The sequence below is a fragment of the Hemibagrus wyckioides genome, linkage group LG11 (assembly GCF_019097595.1).
Source record: "Hemibagrus wyckioides isolate EC202008001 linkage group LG11, SWU_Hwy_1.0, whole genome shotgun sequence".
Lineage (NCBI taxonomy): Eukaryota > Metazoa > Chordata > Actinopteri > Siluriformes > Bagridae > Hemibagrus > Hemibagrus wyckioides.
The window spans coordinates 32,334,410-32,360,851 of NC_080720.1; the positions used below are offsets into that span (position 1 = coordinate 32,334,410).

Consider the following 26,442-nt stretch of genomic DNA (forward strand, 5'->3'; position numbering starts at 1 on the left):
TATGATTGATTGATTGATTGATTGTAGGATTCAGGTATTTGGATAACGTCATCATTTTCATTTTTCCAGTCTACAGCTTTAAAAATAGCACAGCTCGGATGGAATCTGTCCAATCTAGCACCACAACACAAGACAACACAACACCGCACAGCGCAGCTGCGTCACTTTCATGCGCATCAGCAGCGCGGCGACGCCCATAGCAACCGGCTCACATCCTCCTCCTCCTCCTCCTCCTACTCTTCCTCCCTGTTTTTCTCCCAGCAGCTGCTTACGACCGCTTTAATCCCTCCACATTTTTTAGCGATCTCCCCCGAGCTGCATCCGGTCTTCCTTTTCAGCACTGCGCCGTTTGTTTCTATTCCCCACCAAGCGCCATGAACATTTCCGTCGCGTGCGCAAAAGGTAAGATATATAATCCTTTTATAATGCTTAATAATCCTGCTATAACCTAATCTATCCGTGTTATATTTCTATTCTCCATTTTTTAAATATATATATATATATATTGGAATCTGTATTCCATGATTTGGCCATGATGCAGTTCATCCGCGCTTGTTATTGTGTTTTATTTATTATATATTTATTTTTTTCCCCTGCATATGGCGGCTCGTGCTGCAGAGATGTCACCCATGCAAATATCTCTCTTCATGCTACACTAAAATGCGCATCCTTAGACTGTTTACACACCGCATACAACACAACAACAACAACCTTATTTTGTTTATTGTGGTTTTTATCACAGCCCCCACCTCCTCCCCGAAATTCGACCATAATAATAAGAATTTTTATTATAAGGAGCCGCAGCATCCGTGTGCGGCAGCGGACTGAACCATTTGGTTCTGACAGGGGTGCGGTGTTTATCTTACGTGTAATTTTCAGCCTTTTAGCTAGTTTTAGGTTGTTTACATATCATCCTGGTTGTGTGAAAATGTCTTATCACACCGAATTAAGCAAGCAAAAGCTGTCTTTTTATCCAACAAAGCAGGATCGGTGGTCATGTAATCTGTTTCCCCCCTATTCAAGTGTGACAGATGTTCAGGCAGGAATGCTGAGGTATAAATGCGCGATTTCGCCCAAAATAGTGTCACAGGTGATGCTGAAGGATTGAGACTTATTAGCAGTTACCCTTTATTTACCAAGCTGATATGAGGAGATACCATGCAAGAAATGAAAACATACTGAAACCTGGAGGATTAGCTGATAATTTATGCAAATACTAATAATACCAACAATTATAATCAAATTAATTATTTAAAAAATAGAAATTAAAAACGTCTCTTTAAATGGAGATATTTTTCCAGGTCCCAAAGTACATTTCTTTCCCAAATCCAGTTCCAATCTCTGCTATCTTTGGTACAGGTTCCAATATCCGATTTTCCTCCTCCAAATATCCAATCCAGTTTGTTTATTTATTTGCTGGTTATCAGTCAGATCCCGATATCGGCTATCAGACCGGTGCCATTTCTAGTAAATATCTACTGACGATCATTTGTTGAACGTGTAAATGTCCCATTGAGATGAATATCTATCTATCTATCTATCTATCTATCTATCTATCTATCTATCTATCTATCTACCCAAAACTCATCCGCTGTATTGTGAGTTTGCAGATTTTGCTCAACATATTTCCCCTGGTTCAGTTTGTTTCTGGTAAACAAGTGACTGGTGTTTTCATTATCGCTGTTATTAAAAAGGTGATTCTAGTGATAAAAGACTCCAAAAATCACAAACTGGCACAAGATCTCCCGGTTAAGGTTTTGGATTACTGCTCAGAAGCTGCTGCTACTGGACTCCTGAGCAAGACCCTTTAACCCTCAATTGCTCAGATGTATAAAATGAAATAAGTGGCTCTGCATGAGGACGTCTGCCAGAAATGTAAATAGCTGTTCTGTCTCCAGCCTCAACATCTTGTTATTTTTTTTTCAATCTTAAAGACATCAAATGCAGCTTGTCATGTTAGCGAGAAACCATACAAGTGTAAACCTTATCCTTCATCCTGAAATTCTCCTGAAATCTCAAAGTTACAGCTTTCCGTCTGCACTGATACAACGTGCTGACACTGGAGACTCCTTCCGTACAGCAAACTTCACCATATCGATGATTGACACAATCTGTTTCTATGGAGATTCTGCTGTATGAAGAATGAGGTCAGATGGAGCAGAATAAACAACCAGAATAATCTTAAGTGTTCAGATATATTTTTAACTAATTATGACCAAATGACAATTTTAAAAATGGCTATATTTATGCATAAAAGTGCAGTAAGGTTTATTTAACCAGGATGGTTACCAATAGGGACCAAGAAGGCAGAAGAACAACAATTACCATATCACATGTTATAATATACACTCAAATATTCTGTGCTTTGGGTATTTTTATATAAAATAAACCTCATGTGACATGTTTAACATATTGTTTGGATACATAAAGTCATAAAGTCTTAAATCAACACTCCTTGTGTTAGTTCAACACCAGACACACTGTACCACTGTATCAGTATTAATGTTAATATCATTATTATTAGTATTATTGACCAGTGAGAATTGAGAATTCATCAGCACTGTGCTATAACACTCTCTATCTCTTTACTTTAGCCACACCCCATTTTCACAGTCCTGAGTCTAGCTGAAAGAAAGGCCACGCCCCCCACCTGGACTCACCTGACTGATCAGGGAACTGGCAGCTCCGCCCACCCTGCCCTCTCGATGAGGGACAAAGCCACCCAGGTACACAGAGACACATTTCCACAGTGTGCACACATACAATATACATAAATACAGCCATGTGTGCGATGTCTTTGTTCCTGCATCGTCTTCATCATCATCTCTCTCTGTGTAGACCCCCAGGGCCTGGGTAGATGAGCGCAGGAGGGGTTCCCACAAGCGCTCGGCCTCCTGCGGCAGCACCGACCAGCTAAAGGAGGTGAAAAAACAATTCTTCCAGATGTCAGGATTGTCTGTTATACGATTCTGCAGTCAGCCTTTTATATATAATTATGCCTGCATAATTATTTTTTAGTCATATTGCTTTACAAATACACAGTAATACTTATACTTGCAGTACTTATATTAGATGGTAAAAATAGAACAGATAACATTTTTAAGTAAAAATAAAAACAGTTAAGTAAAAACTATGGATGTGATGGATGGATTAAATGCCAGTCTTTACCAGAAGGACAAAAAAGAAAGTGCAAAAACGTACAAAATCATATATACACCGATCAGCCATAACATTATGACCAGTGAGAGGTGAAGTGAATAAGACTGATGATCTTCTCATCATGTCACCTGTTAGTGGGTGGGATATATTAGGCGGCAAGTCAACATTTTGTAATCAAAGTTGATGTGTTAGAAGCAGGAAAAATGGACAAGTGTAAGGATTTGAGCGAGTTTGACCAAAGGCCAAATTGTGATGGCGGATAGACCACTGGATCAGAGCATCTCCAAAACTGCAGCTCTTGTGGGGTGTTCCTGGTCTACAGTGGTCAGTATCTATCAAAAGTGGTCCTAGGGAGGAACAGTGGTCACTCAGCGACAAGGTCATGGGTGGTCAAGGATCATTGAGGCATATGGGGAGTGAAGGCTGGCTGAAGGCTGGTTTAGCAGCGACCAACACAATATTAGGCAGGTGGTCATAATGTTATGCCTGGTCAGTGTATGTATTTAGTTTAAACTCCTGCATGTTCCTGCCTTTTTCTTACACAGTATTATGTTTGTGAAAGTTTAAAAGCAGCAGTTCTCTGCTGCTGGTTATTATTTTCTGCACTTCATTACATTTTCTTGCCGTTCCCAGATTGCAAAACTGCGGCAGCAGTTGCAGCGCAGCAAACGCAGCAGCCGCCATCGACGCGATAAGGAGCGCAAATCGCCCTTCAACGGCAACCATGCTATTATCCAATCACAGGTAAATGAGTATGTGTGTGTGTGTGTGTGTGTGTGACCCCAGTCATGACCTGACTTTTATAATCTGTCTGGCTGAAGTGTCTTTAGAGTTTTCTGACGTCCCACTTTCCGGAGCTTTCGTCCTAGTTACACGTCTCCTCTGAAACCTTTAGAGAGACGTCTCTGAGGACAGCAGCCTCGTTTCAAATGTGTCACCACATCAAAAGTCATTATCGGTCTGTCTGATGAGCTTTCCAGCCCTACGCAGTCAACAGTACCATAGAAACCATTCGATTCTAGGAGAATATTAACCTGCTGGCTGACTGCATTTACAGAAAATTAATCAACAATCATGTCTTTAATCTTGCAGTGAATCAGTTCATCTGTCTTTCTCCCTTCATACAGTCCCAGATGCCTAAAACCATCCTGATCCCCATCCCCATCTCCAAGTCCACGCCTCCACGCTTCCGCAACAGCATCGAGGGCCTCAACCAGGAGATCGAGCGCATCATCATACGGGACACGCCTGAGCGTGATGAGGTCATCATTGTGAGTCACAAACAGTGCCTTACTTTCAGGCAGACTCTCAGAGACGCTGCACATTCTTGCAACAGTGATGTAAATGAATAAGAGCGAGAGTGATCAGTGTGTGTGTGTGTGTGTGTTAGCCGCAGGACGTTCCTGATGGACACCGTGCGCCCCCGCCCCTTCCCCAGCGCAGCAGCAGCACACGCAGCATCGACACCCAGACGCCTTCGGGAAGAAGCCTGGGTGGTAACCGTAGCAACAGCAGCAGCCGGGCAGACTCGGTGTCCCCGTCTTACCTCAGCATCCTGAACGACGCAATGGGAAACAGTCCCCTAACCAACGACGACACACTCAATGAGAGCAGGGAAAGAGGTGCGAACACACACACACAAACGATGACACGGTCACAGTAGGTGTTGTTGCCAGTGTAAAACCAGGCTCTCCTTTGTGTCTGTAGATCTGGGGCCGTACTCACCCCTGCCCAAGTACGCCTCCTCTCCCAAACCCAACAACAGCTACATGTTCAAGCGGGAGCCTCCTGAGGGCTGTGAAAGGGTCAAGGTCTTCGAGGAGAACCAGTGAGTAACACCATCACACTGCATCCTCACTGGAAAAAAATTATAACGCTAAAACAAAAATACTAAATGCATTTGACTCTGAGGCACAGTAAGAATATTATTAAGAACCTGTAATAGCAATAGTATAAGTTAGTAGTAGGACATAGTTAGTAGTATTAGTAGTAGTAGAAGTACTGTAAAGTGATAGGAGTCATAATAATCAGAGTTATTAGAGTAACAGCTGGAATAATAGTAGCAGCAGTAGTAGTAGGAATAGGAATAGTAATACTAGTAGTAATAGGAGTATAGAGGTAACTAATGGTAACAGATACAGTAGTAGTAGAAATAGTAATAGCAATACTATAGTAATAGGAGTATTAACAGTATTCATATTAATAGGTGCAATAATACTAGTAGTATTAGGAGTATAGAGGCAGTAATAGCAGCAGTAATAGTAAGAGTAGTAATACTATAGTAATAGGCATGTTAATGGTAGTAATAATACTATTAGTAGTAGGAGTTTAGGGGTAGTAACAGCAGTAATAGTAGGAATAGGAATAGTAATACTATAGTAATAGGAGTGTTAACAGTAGTAGTAATAATAGGAGTAGTAACACTAGTAGTAATAGGGGTTTACAGATAGTAATAGCAGCAGTAATAGTAATAGAAGTGATAATAGCAGCAGAAATATTTAAATGAGCAATAGTAATAAAAGTAATAACACGACTAATAACAGAAACAGGAATTCTACTACTTGTCAGAACAGGAATAACAGCGGTAGTAAGACTTATTCAAGCAGTACTAGAGATACTAGCTGTAGCAGTAGTATTAATAAAAGTAAATGTAGTACTAGTAGTAGTAAGACTGTCATAATTCTGCTTGCAGAAAAAGGAGTAATAGTAGCAACAGTAATAATAATAGGAGTATTAGCAGTAGGTGTAGTAATACTAGCAGTAATAGAGGTAGTAATAGCAGCAGTAGTAGTAATAGCAGTGATGATAGCAGCTGTAATGCTACTGGTGATGGTAAAAGGAGTAATATTTGACATAGCAGATGAATGCCTCGTTTCTTAGAGCAGCGGTTTGTAACTTTACGACCCTCTGCACTGCAATTACAGTATCGGAGCTAACTGCTAATGAACATTAGATATAGACATGAGCCAGATCAGCTGCATGACAATGTTGTGAATCTGCTGCCGAATCTCAGAGTTCTCTGTGTTTGTTCAGGCCCAGGCCTCTGCAAGAGATCCCTCCGTACCTGTGTCCGGACCGGAACAAGGTGAACTTCATTCCCAAAAGCGGCTCTGCGTTTTGCCTCGTCAGCATCCTGAAGCCCCTGCTGCCCACCCAGGAGCTCAGCTTCCGTGGCGGCGTGTCGTACCGCAGCCTGTCTCCCTCCCTCGTCCCTCTGAGCGGGGTCGGAGTGCGCAGCCTGTCCCCTTCCCTCGGCCCCGTCCTGACACGAGGACGCCAGTCCCCCTGCCTCCCACGCCATCTGGAGGAACCCGAGGGTTAGAATCTCCACCGGTCGAGGAAATTCATCACCTGCATCATTTTCTAAACAGACTCGTCTCCTCATGTGATCCCCGAATCTCAAAGCTGTGACCGCATCAGGGCTCGACTGATCCAAATCCCTAGCTGAAACTTGAATGCGAGATCATTAACGTGGCGCTACCGTGTCTTTCCTTTCCTGTCAGCCAGGGGTTAGGAGGAGGCTGCGAGGTCTTGACATGGACGTATGTAAAGTGGTTTCTTTTCTTTTCACGTTCAGTGTTTTCTCACAGTCGACCATCAAAGCCTTTCAAGAGCCAAGTTTCCCTGTACATATCCCTCCTTTACACTTTTTTTGGACTGTTAGAAGAACGTGGGACTCCAGTGTGCCGTGTGTATGTACACTATGTGCGTGTGTGTTATGAGTAGTTAACATGCAAAGAGACAAAAAAAATGTAGCTAATAACAGGAAGGGACTAACAAAAAAAAAAAAAAAAAGATCCTAATCCTGTGCCTGAAACTCACCACCTGTAGCAGCGATAATCCTAAACCCCGTTACCTCCCCAGGGGTCTCATTTATTACTACATTAATTATAACTAGTATTTCCACACCCACACACACACACACACACAATGAATGAGGAAAATATTTCAATATACTCTAAAATGCTCCACATGTCCACAGCCATATTTCACAGAAAGACACGCCCCCAATTGACCAAATATGGTAAACAACTTCCTACCGGCTGTATTATAGCACTTTATGGTCAACAAACATGCTCCAGATAGCATGAAAATATAATTTAACACAACTAGTTGGTACTTTTGTTTTAATCTTTTACGTGAAAAGAATGAAACGAAATATATTTGAAAAAGTTCATTCGCCAGGTTTGCGATCTCGAACGTCAGACCTCTGCGCTGTCGGATTCTGTAACCTTTAATAAGGTACTTTCTAAAAGGAGACGTTCTTTTGAACAAACACGGAAAAGTCGGAGGTAAATCTCTGACTCTAAACACTTTTCTCATGCTCTTAACTATAAACTATAAGATTGCTAAAAAAAAGGGAGTTATGACTGTTTACAGCTGCTACAGAATAACTGCTGCAGAATAAGAGGAATAAAACACTCGAATAAACAACAACAACCCCCTCCCCCCTCCCCCACGCACGCTGGATAAATGAGACCCCTGCTTCCTGATTTACTCCGGCCTATAGCGCCATGAACCTTCTCCCTTTACACGATCGGACGCTTGATATGAAGTGTAGGCGAAACAGGAGGATCCTGGTGCTATGTGTTTATTATACTGTTATTGTTTTAGACCGCGATAAAAATAGAGAGATAGAGATAGATAGATAGAGAGAGAGAGAGAGATGTTTTATCAGTGTTGAGACGATTCGAGAAACACGGCAGAAGAGGAGAGGAAGAAGAATGTTTCCATCCATTCACGTTTGGTGAAATTTTAGAATGCGACATCACACTTTTAGGACATGAACGCTCCATGTTTGTGTTTAAAAACATAATTTCAACATCTGTAGAATTCAATTAGACGGATAAATAACGTGCAATGAAAGAGAGCGTTTGAGATTGATATATATATATATATACACACATAGGAACACAACCAAATAGTGAGGATTTCTTTTCATTTGAATTGTGTATATATTTAAAACAATGGACTTAGAAATAGAGATCGAAGAAGAAAATCTTAGCACGATACGTGGAGATGGAAACATGTGGACGGAACCTGCACTAGCGACTCTGGAGGAAGTGAAGCGACAGGAATGAGGCAGAGTTCTCATCGTGAGACACGCCGGAAAACTCCGAGCGAAGGACCATCTCCGGAGGCGTTCCTGAGAGGAAACAACCGTAGCATCTTTAATACTGTAAATGAATCAACGTATCATACTGTGAAGCTCACTTTTCTTCCTTTACCAAGAGTCAGATACCAGAGGGGAAAATCTTGTTTACTGCCTTAAGAAAAAAACAAAACAAAACAATTAACAATTTTCAACTAGAATAATGAATTAATTAAGTGGCTGTGACCACTTACCACACAAACGAGCCAAATGATGCATCTAGTACTGTTTCTCTGTGTGTGTGTGTGTGTGTGTGTGTGTGTGTGTGTGTGTGTGTGTGTGTGTGAGAGAGAGAGAGAGAGAGAGAGAGAGAGGAAAATCCTCCTCGGGGAGCAAAAGCTACGCCTTCCATCAGGAAAAAGACTTCCTGAAACAAAAAAATTGTTTTAAAAAAAAGAAAGAAAGAGAAAAAAAATCTGAAACAATCTGATCAAATATATATATATATATAAGGAGTTTATTTTATCGTCCGGTCGGCCGTCGGTCACAGTCACTGTAAAGATCATCTCATCTGTCCATAACGTTGTAAATTGTTACATCAATCCCAAAAAATAAAAAAAAATAAAAATAAAAAATTTGACGATTGCATAAAATAAAATCAAGTCAAACGCAGCCGTGAATGGTGCCGTGTACATTCTTTATGTATTTATGTCCCAAAAAAACAAACAAAAAAACTATATATTTAAATCAAAAGATTTTTTAAACACAAAAGTGCAAGGCAATGTAGAGATTTTTTTTTTCTTTTAAATATCAGAATAAAGAAGTATTGATGTGCATTCAAGCAAAAAAGGTGGAATGTAAAGTTTGCATACATCTGATTTAAAACAAAACAAACAAACAAAAAAACCACTAGGTGATGGGTGCCAATACTTTGACAACTGTTAAATAAATCACCCAAAAAAATAAAACAAAAATACACAACCTACATGTGGTGGGTGCCAATACTTTTACAACTGTTAGACAATCACCCCCCCAAAAAATAATAAAATAAAATAAAAAAATTCAGATGTCACAATAATGTATAGCCAGGTATAACAGAACAGAGTGGATTTAGGTGCTTTGTGAGAAGCCTGCGCCCTCGGGCTGATGGTGCAAAAGTTTGTGCCCCCCCTTTTTTATTTATTTTCTAATATTTAGTCAAATGATTTTTAACTCTCTTTTCTTTTCTTTTTTTTAACTTAACATTAATATACAGCATTATTACATGCTAAATACATGTGATATTTCACAGATGAATAAACTACAGTATAAATACATGAAGTGTAATATCTTTACCATCATAGTTTAGTGATAAGGGGGAGACAAACTTTTGCACTCCCCTGTATAGGTTGCTAGAGATTGTTGGTGGTAATAAAGAACAGATTTATATATATATATATATATATATAATACAAAACACACACACACACACACACACTTACATCCAGTTAACCCTTTGAACTTCACATACTCGCCTTAAAGCAGGTTCTTAGAGTGCAGGGTCTTTAAAGGGTTAATAAGTACAAAAAATTCATTTTTAAAGCAGATTCTGTTCCACATAGAGTATACTTATAATTCTTTTTTTTTTAAATATATTTTATTTAAAGCCGTAACCAGGGATTTTTCCTTTGCCAGAATATGTTTTTATCACCTTTATAAAAGAATGAAAAATCCCTGATTCTAGCTCAAATAAATCAAAGCTTCCTCCAGTGTGACAGCGTAGCGAGCATAGTGTCAACAATCCTGCCGCTGATTTTACAAACACAAGTTCCTGATCCGTTTCTCGTGCGCTTTCCAGTGTGTGATTGTTTACGGACACGTGAAACTTGCTATCCAGTGTAGAACACAGTCTCCAACACCTTCATATCCCTCAGTGGCTCTTCATCATCTTCATCTTGACGAAGAGCCATCATCACAAAATTTACACACAATATACAGTGCAGTCTTCTTTCTTTCTTTAAAAAAAAAGAAACTTGCTATAGAAATGTAAAGCAGATTAGCATGTGATCATGTGTACACACACACACACAGATATACAGACAAACGGCTGATCCGTGTTTTCCAGGATCCGTGTCCTTGGCTTGGTGAAACTCAGCACAAAGAATATCCAGCTGTGTTTTTTTCTTCTGTACAGAGTGACTGGGGAGACCAATCCTGAGAAACACACACATTATTACTGTTAAGCTTTTATACAGAAAATACTTAAGGAATAAAACACTATTTTTTATCTATCTGTAGTTACATTAAAAAAAGAAAAAGGAAAAAAAAACAACAAAAAACTGCAAAACAAGATAGCTCTTGTTTAGATAAGTTCTCACACACACACACACACCTCAGGCATTAAGCAGCTCTTCATCACTTCGTCCGATAGCATCGGGGTTGGAAAGCGGGTCCAGGTCAGCGAAAAGGTTAAACCATGCAGACATGTCCCGAGCTCCACCTTTAGGAGCTGCAAATAATAATAATAATTTAAACAAATATTTTATATTAATCATTTAATTTATAAATATTTAAACCTTACACCTTAAATACCATTTATTTCCAGATCTAAAAGCATGCTTACCGTTATCCAGTGTCCTGGAGCTGTTCTGTGCAGCTGGGACCTGACCGCCAGTGGGCGGGGCTTGAAGGGGAGGGGTTTGAAACATTGGAGGAGTCATCCATCCTGATTTCAACAAGAAGTGAAAAAATGTTTAATAAAAATAATACTTAAAGCTAACTTACTTTGCTATTTTTTTTCTATATAGTTAGTATATGCACAGATCATTTTTAAAAAAATATTAGCTGAAATCAATTATATTTTATATGCTTTTAAAGAAATATTTCACTACAAATAAAATGAAAAATTAGAATCATGATGCAATCAGATGTGGAACAATTTGTTCATTATTGTACCACTAGGTGGCTCTGTGTGTGTGTGTGTGTGTGTGAGAGAGACTCTAACCGGTGGTGCTGAGCCCGTGGTCGAGGAGCTGTGAAGGCAGGAATCCGGTGGGACTCGGGGGCTGTGAGGGAGAGCGAGTTGCGTTGGTGCTGCCCGCTGCAGCGGTGTGTGTGGAACAGGGGGCACTCGCAGGGGCTTCGAAGCAGCCAAAAGCGTCCTGCCACGCCTTACTGAAGTCATCCGCTCCGCTGGACGCTCCGGGGCTCAGCAGATCCTGCAGGAAAGACAGATCACCTCGCTCTCCTTCTTCTTCCTCCAGGCCAGAATGCGTCACGAGGCCCGAGAGCAAATCCTTGCCTGCTGGGGTGAGAGAAATAAAGCCTGTTTTAAAACTCCGACAGAGTGTTTTGTTTGTTTTCTGTACGTCAGACTAATTTTGCTTTGTAGCTGCTGGACACGGTGCCATAGCCATGCTCTGATAATCAGAGAATCTGCCATTTTATCGTTGTGGCTCAACACATCTAAATTAGAGTTGTTCTTATATGATAATCCACTTATTCATTCACTGATTCTCTGATTCATTCATTCACCGATTCACTGATTTATTCATTCACTGATTCATTCACACTCACTGATTCATTTAATAAAACACAGAGGAGAAACTCGCAGCAGGAATGAAGCAAAGAAAAAGAAGTGGAAAAAGAACATGTTGTAAACTTCTCCAAAAATGAGGATGTTTTGGAAAATGTTTTCGGAAATGTGTCTCCCAACATTTTATTTTAAAGACACGGGAAGTTCGGACATGTGCCCAAGAGCCAGAGTGAAGAACCCTAAGCTCTTCAATCCCAGTGGAAAAGTGACAGAATGAGTGACAGCTCTTTAAACAGCTCTTTAAAGTACCCCCAAGTTCTCTAAAGTGTAACTTTAAACCACAAAAATGAAATAAAATCTGAATAATAAATTGACCAAGGAAATTCTCAACATCTCATTAAAAATGCCACAATTTTATGCAAATGAGATATATTTGCTTCTGGAAATTTCCACACACTTGTCCATCATTTCAGCAATTACAAGTTCTTTCATCAGATAATGTACGAAATAAAATAAGCATGTTCATATAAATCTGCGCTCTGTCGCTTCACTATGGTCAACTGACCAATCAGAATCAACAGCACAAATAATTTGCATATGGCATATGATTGGTTTAGAGCCTTGGAGATTATTTAGTGACCTCGTAATTTGAGTCAGTGATGGAAAAAACATGAATTTAGAGCAAACACTACTCATATAAAGAGAACTGACCATTTCTGAAAGCGGGGTACTTTAAGGAGAGCTGGACTCTGCTTTTCAGTGCAAAGAGACAGGTTTAGGGGTAAAGGTAAGGACAGGTCTGAGGGCAGAAGAGCAAGCTGGCTCGGAGTTTATACCCTTCTCACTCAGTGGTATCGTGACAAAGGACTCCATGCTTTGCCCCTGAGACACATCCAAATGGACAGCCAGGGGCATTGCAGCCTCCGGTTGGCTCTGAAGCTGTGGTAAAGGTAGAGTTGGGGTCATGTCATGGCTCAGGCTGGGGTTGGGGTCAAGGGTCAAGAGTAAGAGGTCATCATCTGTGGTAATTGTGCTGATGGGGCCTGAGGGCTCAAACAAAGCTGTAGGACAAATAAGGGGGGGCAAATAACATCCATTAAATTAAAAATAAATAAATAAAATTTTCACAACCTCCTGCTGTATTTCCAGTGTGTGTGTGTGTGTGTGTGTGTATTCCCATTTAATTACGCAAACACATTGCTGAAAAACAAATCTAATTCATTTAAAAACACTACAGCGACCATAATGCATACATTTTTTTTCTTTTTTTTCTTCATATGAACTACTGAAGGTGAACAATTTGTTGCTATTTGTTTTATTTTCACTTATACAAGCTGTGTTAAACATTACAAAATCATTAATCTTACCCGAGTCTAAACTGGCTGGTAAAGAGCTGTCTGAATTTCTGTCCTGATCAACAGCAGTGAGAGAACCTGCAGCAGAAGAACATTTTGTCCACTGAGTTACTCTTTTCTCAGGTTTTTCACAGAGCAGAGACTGATAGGGAATTCTGAGCGATACACACCAGCTTCAAGGTCGGATTTTCCCGTCTTCTCCTCCTCCAGCGACACAAGACTGTTTAAAACAAAAACATACATGAAGAGATTGTTTAATCTCATATATAAGGGACATATGGGTGGCTAGTTGAATGTTTTGATGATTTCACGAGCAGATTCATGGTTCTCTGACACCATTATGAGCAAGTCGTTGGCAGATCTACTTTATCTGTAACACACAGCAAAGCACAGTTCAAATGGTGTCAGTGTGTCCTTTTAACCTAATTCTTTTCCGCCTGCAGCGAGTACACATACTGACTTCTTATACTATTAAATTATCGTCTTATTTTGTTGTGCCTGCGCTTCTACAGTGCCCCAAGGGTAACATCTGAGGAAGGACGAGTCCCGAGTGTGTATTTATTTTGCTCACTTGTCTGCATTCTTTTGCTTTTCTTTTTCCGTGCTGTCCTCCAGTGACAGACCTTCAGAAAGGTGCTCCAGTGGGTCCCTTAACTCCTGCAACATGCATTAATGTTATATAAAATTCATAGATATCATGGATACACACTGTGCTTAATACAGCATCTCATTATCACAGATTTGGCCTAAAAAAAAAAGACCTTCAGGGTGGTGAAGTTATACGGCACGTATCCCCTAAAGGCTTCATGGATGCCGGACATGATGCTTGCTGTCTTCTCCCAGAACAGCAGGAGTGAGGTCTAACAGAGAGAGAGAGAAAACAGCCGATCACGCTCGGCACAAACGCACCCACATACTGTGGGAACAAGCTATAAATAACATTCATTTATAGAAACAGATACAACGGAACAAAAAGTGAAAAACATGGATGGCTGTGTAGACTGAAAGAGGAAAGGAATCAGGACATGCATGTCTCATGATTGAATCACTAAATGAATGAGTGGATTATCTTATAAATGTGTCAATAAATGACTGAATCGCTGAATGAGTGAATGAACAGTGGATTATTATTTAAATGAATCAGTGAACCAGTGAATGAATGACTTAGTGAATGAATAAATTATTGAATTGGTGAATTAGTAAATAAACAAATCACTGAATTAGTAAATGAATGAATCAGAGTTTCAGTAAATAAATGAATCAGAGAATCAGTGAATGAATGGCTGGATTATCAAATGTGTCAATAAATGACTTGGTGAAATGAATTGGTGAATGAATGAACAAACAGTATATTATTATTAAATTAATAAGTGAAACACAATGATTTGGTGAAATACTGAATGAATGAATCAGAGAATTAGTTAATGAATGAATCAGTAAATAAATGAATCCATGAATCAGTTAATGAATGAATCAGTGAATTAGTAAATGAATGAATAAGTAAATTGGTGAATGAATGAATCAGAAAATCAGTGAATCAATGAGTGAATTATCTTATAAATGTGTCAATAAATGACTGAATTGGTGAATGAGTGAATGAACAGTGGATTATTATTTAAATTAATCAATGAACCAGTGAATGAATGACTTAGTGAATGAATAAATTAAAGAATCAGTGAAAAATTAATCAGTTAATCAGTGAACAAATAAGTGGATTATAATATAAATGTGTAAATAAATGACTGAACTGGTGAATCCCTGAATGAAAAGTGGATTATTATTTAATTGAATCAGTGAAACTATGAGTGAATTGGTGAATCAGTGAAGTGTAGATACCTGGTAAGTGCAGAGGGAATGAGATAACATGTTGCAACGACTGGCCCCCAACATGTCCACTTTCTGACACACATCGTTCTTCAGTTTATCAAAGTGCACCTTGGTTCCCCTCACCTGTGCCTGCACCTACACACACACACACACACACACACACACACACGTGTTAGATTGTATAGAAGGACAGCTTGAAATTTAGGTGTATGTTTAAGTTCATAAAGGGGAGTAAATACTTAAACACAGCATCCTTGTATATGTCTCTTGTGTACCAAAGGGTATATGGTTTTAGGCCTGTTCCTAATTTGACCATTTTTGTAAAATTACCATGTCACATCACATGACTGATTATTCAATAAAAATTAAAGAAATACATTTTGGGTGGAAAAAAATAAATTTAGCATCAGCATATAAAAGAGTTCTAGCATCAAGACAGATACGTCTTCTTCAACCTAGATAAAGCGCCAAAGTGTCTGACCCACTGAGACTGAGTGTGTGTGTGTGTGTGTGTGTGTGTGTGTGTACGTGTGTACAATGTGAAATGTAGGTTTCGGTTACTCTGTCCTTTGTACGCCTACCAGCCAGTGAGGAAATCAGAGACCAGCTAGGGAAGCCCTCCCTCTCAACCCACCACCCTGACCTATTACCAGGACCTCAGAGACATTCGACACCACCTGGTTTTTGCTTTCTCTTTATACTGTCTCACTCTCACACACTCCGTCTGACTTACATTCCAAATCTCTGTCTCTTCTTATACTATTTAAATACTTAAACACCTATAAACTTATATTCATTTATCATTCTTCGACGAGTGAGCTTTAATGGACTGGCTCCCTGTGGACATAAGGCATATTGCTACCCCAAACATCTTCAAGTGTCAGTGTTAGAGAGTGTTGACCTTGCGGAACTTCTCCAGCTGTTTGTAGGTGTCAGGGTCGAGCTCCTGGGAGACGTCCTTCATCCAGAGCAGAGCGCCACGGTACTCTGTCCTCGCCTTCTCCATGCGGCTCACGGTCAGCAGCGTGTCTGCGATGGCCCTTCTCCGAAACGTCTCCATCTCCTGCTCCATCCGATGCAACGGGGCACAAAGAGCCAACCTGCACCCAGTGGGGTGTGAGATGGAGGCAAACTTCAGACTTAATACAGAATACACTCAGAGTGTAATGCTGTTAGAGAAAAATAATCAACGACTGGGTGATGTGTGTGGAATATATTACAACTTTTATCCGTTTATAGTTACATACGCTGTTGTGAAACGTCCGAGGAAACGAGTATGTTCTTGTTCTCTCAGTGTGCTAGGATTTATAATGCAATCGTATTAAGGCTGAAGGTTATAGAGTTAAAGGTGGAGGACGTTTCTTTGGACAAACAAGAAAATCTTAAAGGAGAAGTTCACTTCCAGAACAAAACTCTACAGATAATTTCCTCACCATCCTGGTCGTCCAAGATGTTCATGTAGACAAGCTTTTGTGATTAAAAAGTATACAATTTTTTATTTTTCTAAGATGATGACCGATGGTTTGGTTAGAAATGAGCCTTCTTCCTGGGCTGGGATGGAGGTTTAGAGCTCTATGAAGCTGCATTTAAACTGCATTTTGGAAGGTCAGACTCGGGGCACCATTGAAGTCCACTATATGGAGAAACATCCTGAAATGTTTTTCTCCAAAAACATCATTTCTTTATGACTGAAGAAAGAATAGACATGAATTAGTAAATAAGATTAGTAATAAAGACGTGAACATCTTGGATGACCAGGGGGTGAGGAAATGATTTGTAGAGTTTTGTTCTGGAAGTGAACTTCTCCTTTAAGAAGAAAAGTTTATAGTGCTACTAATATCGCTTTAATTTACCTCTACATATATCAGCTAGCTTCTACAATTCATTAGACTAAAATTATTTAGCAAGCGACTTAACATTTAATGTCGTTCATACAGCTGTTACATAGTGTGGGTGTGTGTGCATGTGTGCGTGTACACACCTCTGTTTGGCAGAGGTACACAGGGCCTTGCTCGTGGCATCCATCATGCTTCCTGCTTTAGTTCTGTCATGCTCCGCCTGGAAGCGCAGGAACAGCCCTAGCTCGTTCTCCTCCTGAGACAGGCCTGCGGGACAAACGGCAGACGCGTGACACGTGGAATAAAACGTACGATAACTCCGACGTCACTGATGTGACCGAAACTTGAACTGTGTTCAGGTTCGACATGGCTTTCATGTTATACCCTGTGTAGTGAGCATACACACATGTGTGAGGTTTATACAAGTGTGTGTCAGTGTAGTTTTTAAAAAAAATGGGTGTAGTTTAAAATGGTTAGAAAGTGTGTAAGAAGGTGGTAAAGGTGTGTGTGTGTACTTTAAACTTCACACACAAATAAAACACACATTTCCTTAACTTTTTTAAAGTGCAGGTGTGTGGTTTAAATAGGTGTGTGTGTGTGTGTGTGTGTGTGTGGTTTAAAGAAATGTGTGTGTAGTTTGAAGATGCGTGTGTAGTTTAAAAAGGTGTGTGTGTGTGTAGTTTAAAGAGGTGCTTGTGTGTAGATTAAAGAGTGTGTGCATTAACATTGTGCGTGTGTGTGTGTGTGTTTTCCACTCACGTGTGATCCTTTGCTGGTATTTTTCTATCACTTTCAGCAACTCTGTACATGTGATCTGTACCGAACGAAAAAACTGTGGAAAAAACAAACAAGAGGGCATTAAGTCTCTCTCTCTCTCTCACACACACACACACACCAGACACCACAGTGCCTGTTTTATTAGGATTCATTTTCTGTCAAATACTCAGAACTTCCTCCATGTGTCCAAAACACACACTTGCTCCAACCGTGTGTTTTTCCTAATCGGCATTACAGCAAACAGAGGTGGTGATCACACACACTGCTGTACAAACACACTCCACGCTGACAAAACACTTTAAAAAAAAAAATAATTAAAATCTACGGCTGTGTGTGTGTGAGGAACTGGAAAATACAGAATTTGTTATAATAATGAAACGTGATTTTTTTATTTTATTTTTGAATGCATTGCATAAAAGTTGTGTCAACTGATCTAAAACACATACACACACACAGTCTCTTATTTCACCACCTGTGAGGATTATACGTGTACTGTTGTCATGGTATCAAGTCAATTTGAGTACACCTTGCAAACGTAAGAGTTTTGTGTGTGCATGTGTGCATGTGTGTGTGCGTGTGCGCGGTGCCCCACGTCAAAATGAAATCCGACTCTGAGGGTAACGGAACTGCTATAAATGAGTCATGAATGTTGGCGAGGCTCTAAAATAGACAATATGTTCCATGGAAGCACAAACTGTGCACCTACTCTGACTCACACTCACACAAACACACGTTCATAAAGTAGAACTAGAAGCTACAACATACTTCAGATCCATCATGCACAAGGTCACGCCAATGGCAACTCGCCCTGGTGTGTCCACGTTACTCATTAACTCCCGTCAGGCTTACACAGACACACACACACAGACACACACACACAGATACACACACACAGATACACACACACAGATACACACACACAGATACACACACACAGATACACACACACAGATACACACACACAGATACACACACACAGATACACACACACAGATACACACACACACACAGACAGACACACACACAGACAGACACACACACAGACAGACACACACACAGACAGACACACACACAGACAGACACACACACACACACAGACACAGACACACACACAGACACAGACACACACAGACAGACACAGACACACACAGACAGACACAGACACACAGACACACACACAGACACACACACACAGAACCCTCTCTAAACAGAGAAGGTGTTTGGCACGTCCTGGAGAGTTCTTTTCCTCTTATACATCACACAAAGCAAAACACTTAACCAGATCATATTCCTATGAATGAGCTGTTGCTATAGAAACGATACTAGACAGATAACACTTTCTGTCCAATCAGAATCCAGAACTCTGGGACAAGGCCGAAGAAGCACACAACATCTGTATCCTCATTAAAAATGCCAGGATACATGAATATGTACGATTATGCAAACTGGACCCGCCCCCCACTCTGAGCCTCAAACTGTGTCATTATTTTATCAACTATTTATAGGTGTACAGTTGCTGTTCTATCAGGCATAACATTACGACCACCTGCCTAATATTGTGTTAGTCGCCAAAACGGCTCTGACCCGTCCTACACTGTGTATTCTGACCCCTTTCTATCAGAACCAGCATTCAGCAGTTTGAGCAACAGTAGCTCGTCTGTTGGATCAGCTCACACGGGCCAGCCTTCGTATGCCTTTTTTATGTTTTTCTCTCTGTTCATTAGCTGGCTACAGATTTCGGCGTCGATCCTTCTGTGACTGCTCTTCTGGAACAAATGGACGTCTATCTGATGGTTGTGACCAACTCTGACGGCTACGCCTACACCCAGACAGAAAAACTAAGTGTAGAGCAGAGGAGATGCAGAGAGATAAAGCTGTTTATTCTCCTGTCTGTTTTCCTTTATCTCTGTCTCTGTTCTGTCTATCTCTTCTGCTTCTCACATACATCCAGAACACACAGCCTCATGCGGCACCACCAGTAATAAACTCATCAGCTAGCTCACCCGGCAAACGGAAAGGTTTTGGTTGCCTGGAAACCTGATCTACTTCATTAAAATGACCGATATGATATCAGTATTGTGATAAATGATGTCCTAATATGCTAGGCTGCTCTAGGACACTGGGAATGTTTTTAGTCTGTTTGTGGTCTGTTTTAGCACCAGTGCCTTCATAACTTTGTATTGAATCTTATTAAATATTTGCATTACTGCGTGTACATACAGTGGGGAAAAAAAAGAATGTTTAAGTTTAAGATTTTTTCCCCCCTCAGCAATTCCCCAGCCCACGCCGGCTCGTTCTCAGCCCGTACCTCCAACTTTGCGTCCAGATCTGCGTCCGACGCCACCACGTGCTCATCCTCCTTCTTCCCCGTGGCCTTGATCAACACCTGCTTCGTCTTCCAGAATTTCTTCTGCATGCGAGCCATGACGGAGCGGTCCTCACCCAGAACTGGACTGGAGAACCTGAGAGTGAATTTAAGAGATCATCAAGCCAACAAGTAAATCATTTTTCCCCCCATTAAACAGACAGAAAGCATGCGTTACACACCCGTAGCTATCCATAGTGTCCAAATGGTCTGCTCAGTCCTGCAAACAGAGAATGTTACCATTAATTACCTAAGGGCGCTTCATAACGAATAATACAGGAACTACTTACTCCTTGTTGGTGCTAAAGATGCAGAAAACTCTTCTTTAATGAATCAAATTGCAAGAGAATATTAATGCTTTATTATTATCATCAGGACCATTTTATTTCTTTCCAGCATTCTCTTGCTGATATTTAGCAAGAGAATGTAAAAAATGTAAAACTCTGTTTTACATTTTCTAATATTTAAACTCATCTGTACTGAAAAACAATTCATACCCCGTGGCCTAATCTTCAAATCATACGCCATACACTATATTGCCAAAAGTTTTGGGACACCCCTCCAAACCACTGAACTCCGGTGTTGTTTTTCAGGGGTTGGTCTCGGCCCCTTAGTTCCTGATAAAGGATTTCTTAATGCTTCAGCTTCATACCAAGACATTTTGGACAATTTCATGCTTTGTGGGAACAGTTTGGGGATGACCCCTTCCCGTTCCAACATGACTGCTGACTAGTGTGCAAAGCAAGGTCCATAAAGACATGGATGAGTGAGTTTGGTGTGGAGGAACTTCACAGAGTCCTGACCTCAACCCCATAGAACACCTTTGGGATGATTTAGAGCGGAGACTGTGAGCCAGACCTTCTCGTCCAACATCAGTGCCTGACCTCACAAATACACTTCTAGTGGAACGGTCAAAAATTCCCATAAACACACTCCTAAACCTTGTGGAAAGCCTTCCCAGAAGAGTTGAAGCTGTTATAGCTGAAAGGGGCGGGACAACTCCATATTACATTCATGTCCATGTAAAGGCCCAAAACTTTTGGGAAAATGTGCATGTGTTCAGTAGTATCCCCGAGCTTGAACACAGATGCACAGCTGCTTTATATTAATGTATTCAAGAGTGTTATTCAAGAGGGATTTTAAAAGGGAATAAAACACTCGGGGACATTGGGTTATGGAAAAACGATCAGTAACAGCAAATCCATCGCGCTTCTGACTTCCTCCCACCGCCGTGGTGTTGATTATTTTCTAAAACCAGCACAACACTGAGTGATTTATCCCTTACATACTGGACTGACACTGAAAAACAGCAGAAACACATGACCTTACATTGGATGTTTTCTATGTTTTTAAAAGAATCCTCGAACCCTGAGGTGATCAGCAGTCTCTACACTACTTCCCTGACTTTAAATAACACCTCATATATCAATTAACCTTGTTTACTGAGCTTCAATTGGCTATTTAATAAGCAAGATAGGATGGGAATGTGAATACGACTTGCAAAGACAGTAACAGCTGTTGACTTGGATGAAACTTTACACTTTTATCTACACAATTTACACACTTTTACAGATAAACCGTGATTATAACGAGATATAAGTGAGTTTTGTGAGTGTGTCACGGTTATTTACCTCAGAAGGCCTCGCATAAAGAAATGGCCTCTTCACCACCAGGACACCTGTCTCACTCGGACTGTTAAAAGAGAAATTAGACAAATGCTAAACAAAATGTTCGACTTTTAGTGCTCTACTTAGGAAATAAACATCCTGTTTACAAACTGTGAGCTGTAATGTTCACGCGTTCACAAATAAATACATTAAAACAACGGCAAAACGTTAAAACTACCGCCGCATCCCAAACCGCTTCCCGTTCTAAATGTAAGTGCACTACGTAGTGCGCAGTCACCGTTATCTACGACGCTACACAGGGCGCCTATGTAGGGAGAACGGATACGATTTGGAATCACACCCTAAGGCGATCCGGTCATCACATCTCATCCCCTTTCCCATCCCACCCTTGCTCCTAAAATGGTTTCTGGAGGTTTTACAACACAGCACTAAATTGTGTTTTGGTTTGTTTTGTTTCGTTTCGTTAATTGTTCGCGAGTACGTTTCTAAAAAGAGAACAATTCCGTCAGGATAGTTAGATACTGAGAGGAAAATGGTTTAAGACTTGCAGTTCCTGCAAGGAGCCGTTTAACGTCACTGAGCACAGCGTCTCAAGTCGTCGCCAAACGAACGAAAATGAAACACAGACGTGAATTTCTTACTCGGTTTGTTTTTTTTCCTCCTCCTCACGTCGTTTTTCATGAAAAAGGAGCCATTCAGCGCGACGTGATAAGCCCGTGTCGTTTCCCCTCACAGCCGCTGACGTTGGCTTAACGACCAGCAGGATACGGGGTGGGGGGGGGCGGTAGCGTTCACGCGCGTCACTCCCGAGAACCGCAAACTGCGCATGCGCAGGAAAATAATCATTAGGAAAAATTGAATTAAAGGCGTCGTTTTCTTACGGTTTATTTCGCTCGTGTTGATCATAAATTACCACCGAGGTCCAGCCAGATACATGTGTCTCTAGATCTAAAGACCAGGATGACCTGAACATCACGAATATACAAGTGGGAAAAAGTTCTTTTCCATTGCAAGTATTATTATTTTTATTTTAGGTCGGATGTCAATAAAGTAACATCATGATTATACTGATTATGATTTACGATTCAAAGACGTGTTTTTTCCTTCCTGGTGCTAGAATTTTGGACCAAGACATAATAATTAGTCATTAAAAGGTTCCTTTAGACCCAGTGCTATTGAAAAAAAAACAACATTTTTTGTTCCTGGATGAATTTTCAAGCAGCATGTAAGACATGAATGTTACAAATAAAAGCATCAAAGTATCACATGGTGCTCTTCACAAACTGGGTCTTGTAATTTCTGCCTAAAATGTAAAAAATTCTTTAAAAAATAAAAGGGACTATAAAAGGTTCCTAGTTGACTGATGTAAAGAACCAAGAACCATTTTTTTTGGCTTAGACAATGCAGGATATTTTTATCCTGACGATTTAAATAGAGTACTTCACAAACTTTTTTTTCCCTCAAATCTTTAACCAAACATATAAAATAAATAAATAAATCTTGAAAAAATGTTTAAAAAAATCTTGTAGACTAAATCTTAAAAATGTTTTAAAAACAAATAATAAAAAAACTAACTAAATACAACTTTTCCCTTTTTTACAGCCTATGGTTTATAAAAATGTATAAAATTAAATGACTTGGAAAATATATATTTTCTGGTTGACGTGAAAAAACACTTCTCCTTCTATCCGCCAGGGGGCAGTGCAACCATGTGCTCCACAACACGCTACACCTCTCCGCTTACATGTACAGCCTGTAGGTTATATTAGCAGCATCAGAAGGTGCAGTTAGCTCACTTATCAACTATTTAATTCATTTCAGCTTAATTCAAGTTTAATTTGTCGTCATTTGCATTTAGAGCTGACTGTAGATACAGTAATACGCTAGACAGAAATGATACTGTGAGCCTATTTTTCTATTATGTGGCATTCATGCTAATGACACGAGGACATTAAGTACAATCTAAAGATCGACTCGATTTCTTTTTAACTAAATCATTTGCTTAAAAATGTTCAAAATGACCTCATGAGTCAACATCACAGACTTCCTGTAACGGAAAGAGGAAAAATGGAGCTTCAGGCATTAAATAGATTTAACCAGTAATGCAAACAATTACAAGAATGAATGATTTAATAATTATATACGAAGATCAAGTGTATTTTAGTGTTCAGGCACGTGCAAAAATGCTGTTTATTAACGTAATTACAAGTTTAAATGTTATTTGTTTAGAAAAAAAAAAGTTTTAGGGGTGTGATCAGCATTCAATATCCATCCAAATAAAAAGAAATATTTTTTGTCTCTGCAGGATTTTGCGATACCGAACTTGCAAAGAATTTGTTCTGATTACTCAGTTTATGTGTCACTCTTTAAAGCATTCGGCCTCGGGTGAAAAAAAAGGCAGGTTACACAATTGGTAGTAGAAGAAGAAGAAGAAGAAAAAGAAAAAGGCTGTAAATTAGAAGGCGGCTTCAGAAAGCAGGAAATCAGCAGAGTGCGAGCAAGGCTATGGAAAATCATATACGCTCGATAAGACGTAAAACCACAGAAACCATGCCTTCGAGTCGAAGTCTCGAGTGCCAGCCTGCGACCCCGAGACCGTGCACACCAGTTTCTCCAGATAACCTTCAAACCCTCGCCCCAGCGACCCGACTGTCTGTAGATTCAACGTTTTAATTTCAACAACAACAAAAAACGTGACAAAGCAGCTGCTAAATCGAGGCGTGAGCAGCATCACAGACATGTTCAGACACACAGCCGGCTGAGATTTTCTCAGGATTTGAAAGTGTCTGGTGTAGACTGCGGCTTCGACAAGGGCGGCGTCACGTTTCTGCAGCACCCCAAAAAACACACACACCTACATCCTCGATCTGCTGTGGCTTTAAAGGTTGCGTGGCTGATGGCCTGTGATCGTGAGAGTCTCTCTCTCTATATATATATACTTGAATGCTCCTCTGTTGTTGACTTTTTTAAAGCACTCTGCTCCTCAAACACCTGTTTCACTTCATTAACTAATTATTAACCTGGTTTTCAGGTGTGTGTAGAGCTCCTTCACCTCAAATGCTCAGGTACGCGTTTCAAAGAAACTCTTTCTTTGTACGACTGAGTGTCGAGTGCATTAAATATATTTCAACAAAAAAAAATGTTAATTGCACTTTGTTACTGGACTTAAGCAATATGTTTTATTTATTTTATTTTATTAATTTAATTAAATTTATTTATTAAATTTTATTTTATTTTTTTTACTTTCCTCACATTTCATTAAAATGACATAATTTCAAGCAAAACTTAAAATAAAATAAATAAATAAATCTTAGCTTTTACTCCTCACACCTTCATTCTTATTAGGATGAGACGTCTCACGTGTCTCACGTGTCAGAGTTAAATATAAGCCCTTAACATACACCAGTAAATATAAAGACAAACTGTATGTCAGCTTTAAGAAGTAACTTCGATAGATAGGTTTTGTTCAATTAGCTAGCTAGCTCAATAGTGTACTGTTCTAGCCTTAGAGAGCTAGTTCATGTTTTTTAAATAAAGCTGTAAAAATGGCTGGTTAGCTAAATTTTATGTCATTTGCTAGCTACAGAAAGTTGGTACTAGTTTTTAACGTAGCTAGCTAGTTAGGTTTTGTTTCGTTTGTTGGCTAGCCAGTTGCTTTCTGTAGATTAGCTTGTTTAAATTAGCTCGCTGTGTAAGTTTTATAGAGAGGTTTGCTGAGTTTTCTAGTCAGTTCAGTTTCTCAGAGGAATATTAAACCCCAGCTGACCTTCGAGGCTGTAAGCTGTAGGTTTGCGTGAGCTGGCAGAATCTTTTTCTCCAAAACAGAGAGAAAACCAGACGTGAACTGTTTGAGGAGGTGCACGGCAAACAGGGCGAGGTTTTTTTCGGTATCACTCTGAACACACCGAATGACTCAGAGGTACTGAATGACGTTTCCTTCATGAACAACTTCTCAACTGTAAAAAAGAGAGGTGATGATGAGGAAGATAAGGAGATAACTAATGTAAGATTCTTTAATTCAGTCGTTTGTGCATCTTCAGTAAGCTCTTAATCCTGGTCTGGAGTCTATCCCGAGGTGGGACACACACACACACACACACACAAGTCCTGGGTCCGAATTCTGGGTTTGAACAGGCAGGTAGCCTTTCTGTATGGAGTTCTCCGGTTTCCTTCCACAGCCCAAAAATGTACATTAGGTTGATATTGCCCATAGGAATGAGTGGTTGTCTGTCTATATATGTGGCCCTGTGATGGACTGGTGACCTGTCCAGGGTGTACCCCTGCCTTTCACCCAGTGTGTGCTGGGATAGGCTCCAGCAGATCTCCGTGACCATAATTAGGAATAAAGCGGGTATAGAAAATGGATGGATGGACAAGAACCTGAGCTCATGATCGAACCAGGAACCAGAGAGCTGTGAAGTGGCAACACAATCCTTGCTTCACTTCAGTGTGTCGCTTAAATATCTAACGTTAACGCAATATTTTAACCACATTTCCATATTTTACATGATGTAAATCATCCTCAACTGCACATTACTGGCTTTTATAGCACGTTCTTACCTATTAAAAGCAAGTATCCCCTCCTGGGATTCAGGTGTCCTAGAAAAAGCCTTAGTTTTATGGATTTGGGTGGGAAACCGAGTATCTGGCAACCTCGTTTTTTTATAATACTACCTTTGTCACCCATTTCTTAAGTTTTTTTTTTTTTAATAACATATGTTTTTAGATTTGACTATAAGGAAGATTTAGAATTCCATTCCATTATTTTTTTTTTCAGTTTTACCAGGACTTTTGTTTGTTTGTTTATTTATTTAAAATAAAAAGACAATAGTCCTGCTCTTAAGCATGAGAATATGTGGAAGTTTGTTTCACTCACACACACACACA

The 26,442-nt window shown here is 40.0% G+C and overlaps 2 protein-coding genes across 7 annotated transcripts; one reads left to right on the forward strand and one right to left on the reverse strand.

Moving 5' to 3' along the window:
* Positions 1-194: 194 nt before the first annotated feature.
* On the forward strand, positions 195-9,695 carry fam117ba (family with sequence similarity 117 member Ba). 2 transcript variants are annotated; one of them, XM_058403330.1, is made up of 8 exons: positions 195-402; positions 2,595-2,726; positions 2,839-2,922; positions 3,793-3,903; positions 4,287-4,430; positions 4,550-4,781; positions 4,867-4,987; positions 6,193-9,695. In XM_058403330.1, exons 2-8 carry the CDS (start codon positions 2,706-2,708, stop codon positions 6,479-6,481), a joined length of 1,002 nt encoding a protein of 333 aa, XP_058259313.1. In that variant the 5' UTR covers positions 195-402; positions 2,595-2,705; the 3' UTR covers positions 6,482-9,695. The 2 variants fall into 2 exon arrangements, with proteins under 2 accessions (XP_058259313.1, XP_058259314.1); XM_058403331.1 differs by lacking the exon at positions 195-402 and having other exon boundaries at positions 449-2,726.
* ical1 (islet cell autoantigen 1-like) lies at positions 8,739-22,339 on the reverse strand. Of its 5 annotated transcripts, none has more exons than XM_058403328.1 (17): positions 22,197-22,339; positions 21,559-21,619; positions 20,110-20,147; positions 19,871-20,024; positions 17,545-17,617; positions 16,929-17,052; positions 15,849-16,047; positions 14,957-15,082; positions 13,882-13,980; positions 13,692-13,777; positions 13,291-13,340; positions 13,133-13,198; positions 12,611-12,826; positions 11,235-11,531; positions 10,854-10,955; positions 10,623-10,739; positions 8,739-10,444 (listed from the first exon to the last, which is right to left on the reverse strand). In XM_058403328.1, exons 3-16 carry the CDS (start codon positions 20,121-20,123, stop codon positions 10,624-10,626), a joined length of 1,722 nt encoding a protein of 573 aa, XP_058259311.1. In that variant the 5' UTR covers positions 20,124-20,147; positions 21,559-21,619; positions 22,197-22,339; the 3' UTR covers positions 8,739-10,444; position 10,623. The 5 variants fall into 5 exon arrangements, with proteins under 5 accessions (XP_058259311.1, XP_058259310.1, XP_058259309.1 ...); XM_058403327.1 differs by having other exon boundaries at positions 11,235-11,534; XM_058403326.1 differs by having other exon boundaries at positions 12,602-12,826.
* Positions 22,340-26,442: the final 4,103 nt, after the last annotated feature.

Coding starts and splice junctions, on each gene's coding strand:
- fam117ba (XM_058403330.1), top strand. CDS start 2,706: ATGAGGGACAAAGCCACCCAG. Junction 3,904..4,286: donor ATGCTATTATCCAATCACAG/GTAAATGAGTAT, acceptor CCCTTCATACAG/TCCCAGATGCCTAAAACCAT. Junction 4,782..4,866: donor CAATGAGAGCAGGGAAAGAG/GTGCGAACACAC, acceptor TTGTGTCTGTAG/ATCTGGGGCCGTACTCACCC.
- ical1 (XM_058403325.1), bottom strand. Junction 13,981..14,956: donor ATTCCCTCTGCACTTACCAG/GTATCTACACTT, acceptor TCTCTCTGTTAG/ACCTCACTCCTGCTGTTCTG. Junction 12,827..13,132: donor ACCAGCCAGTTTAGACTCGG/GTAAGATTAATG, acceptor TTTGTCCTACAG/CTTTGTTTGAGCCCTCAGGC.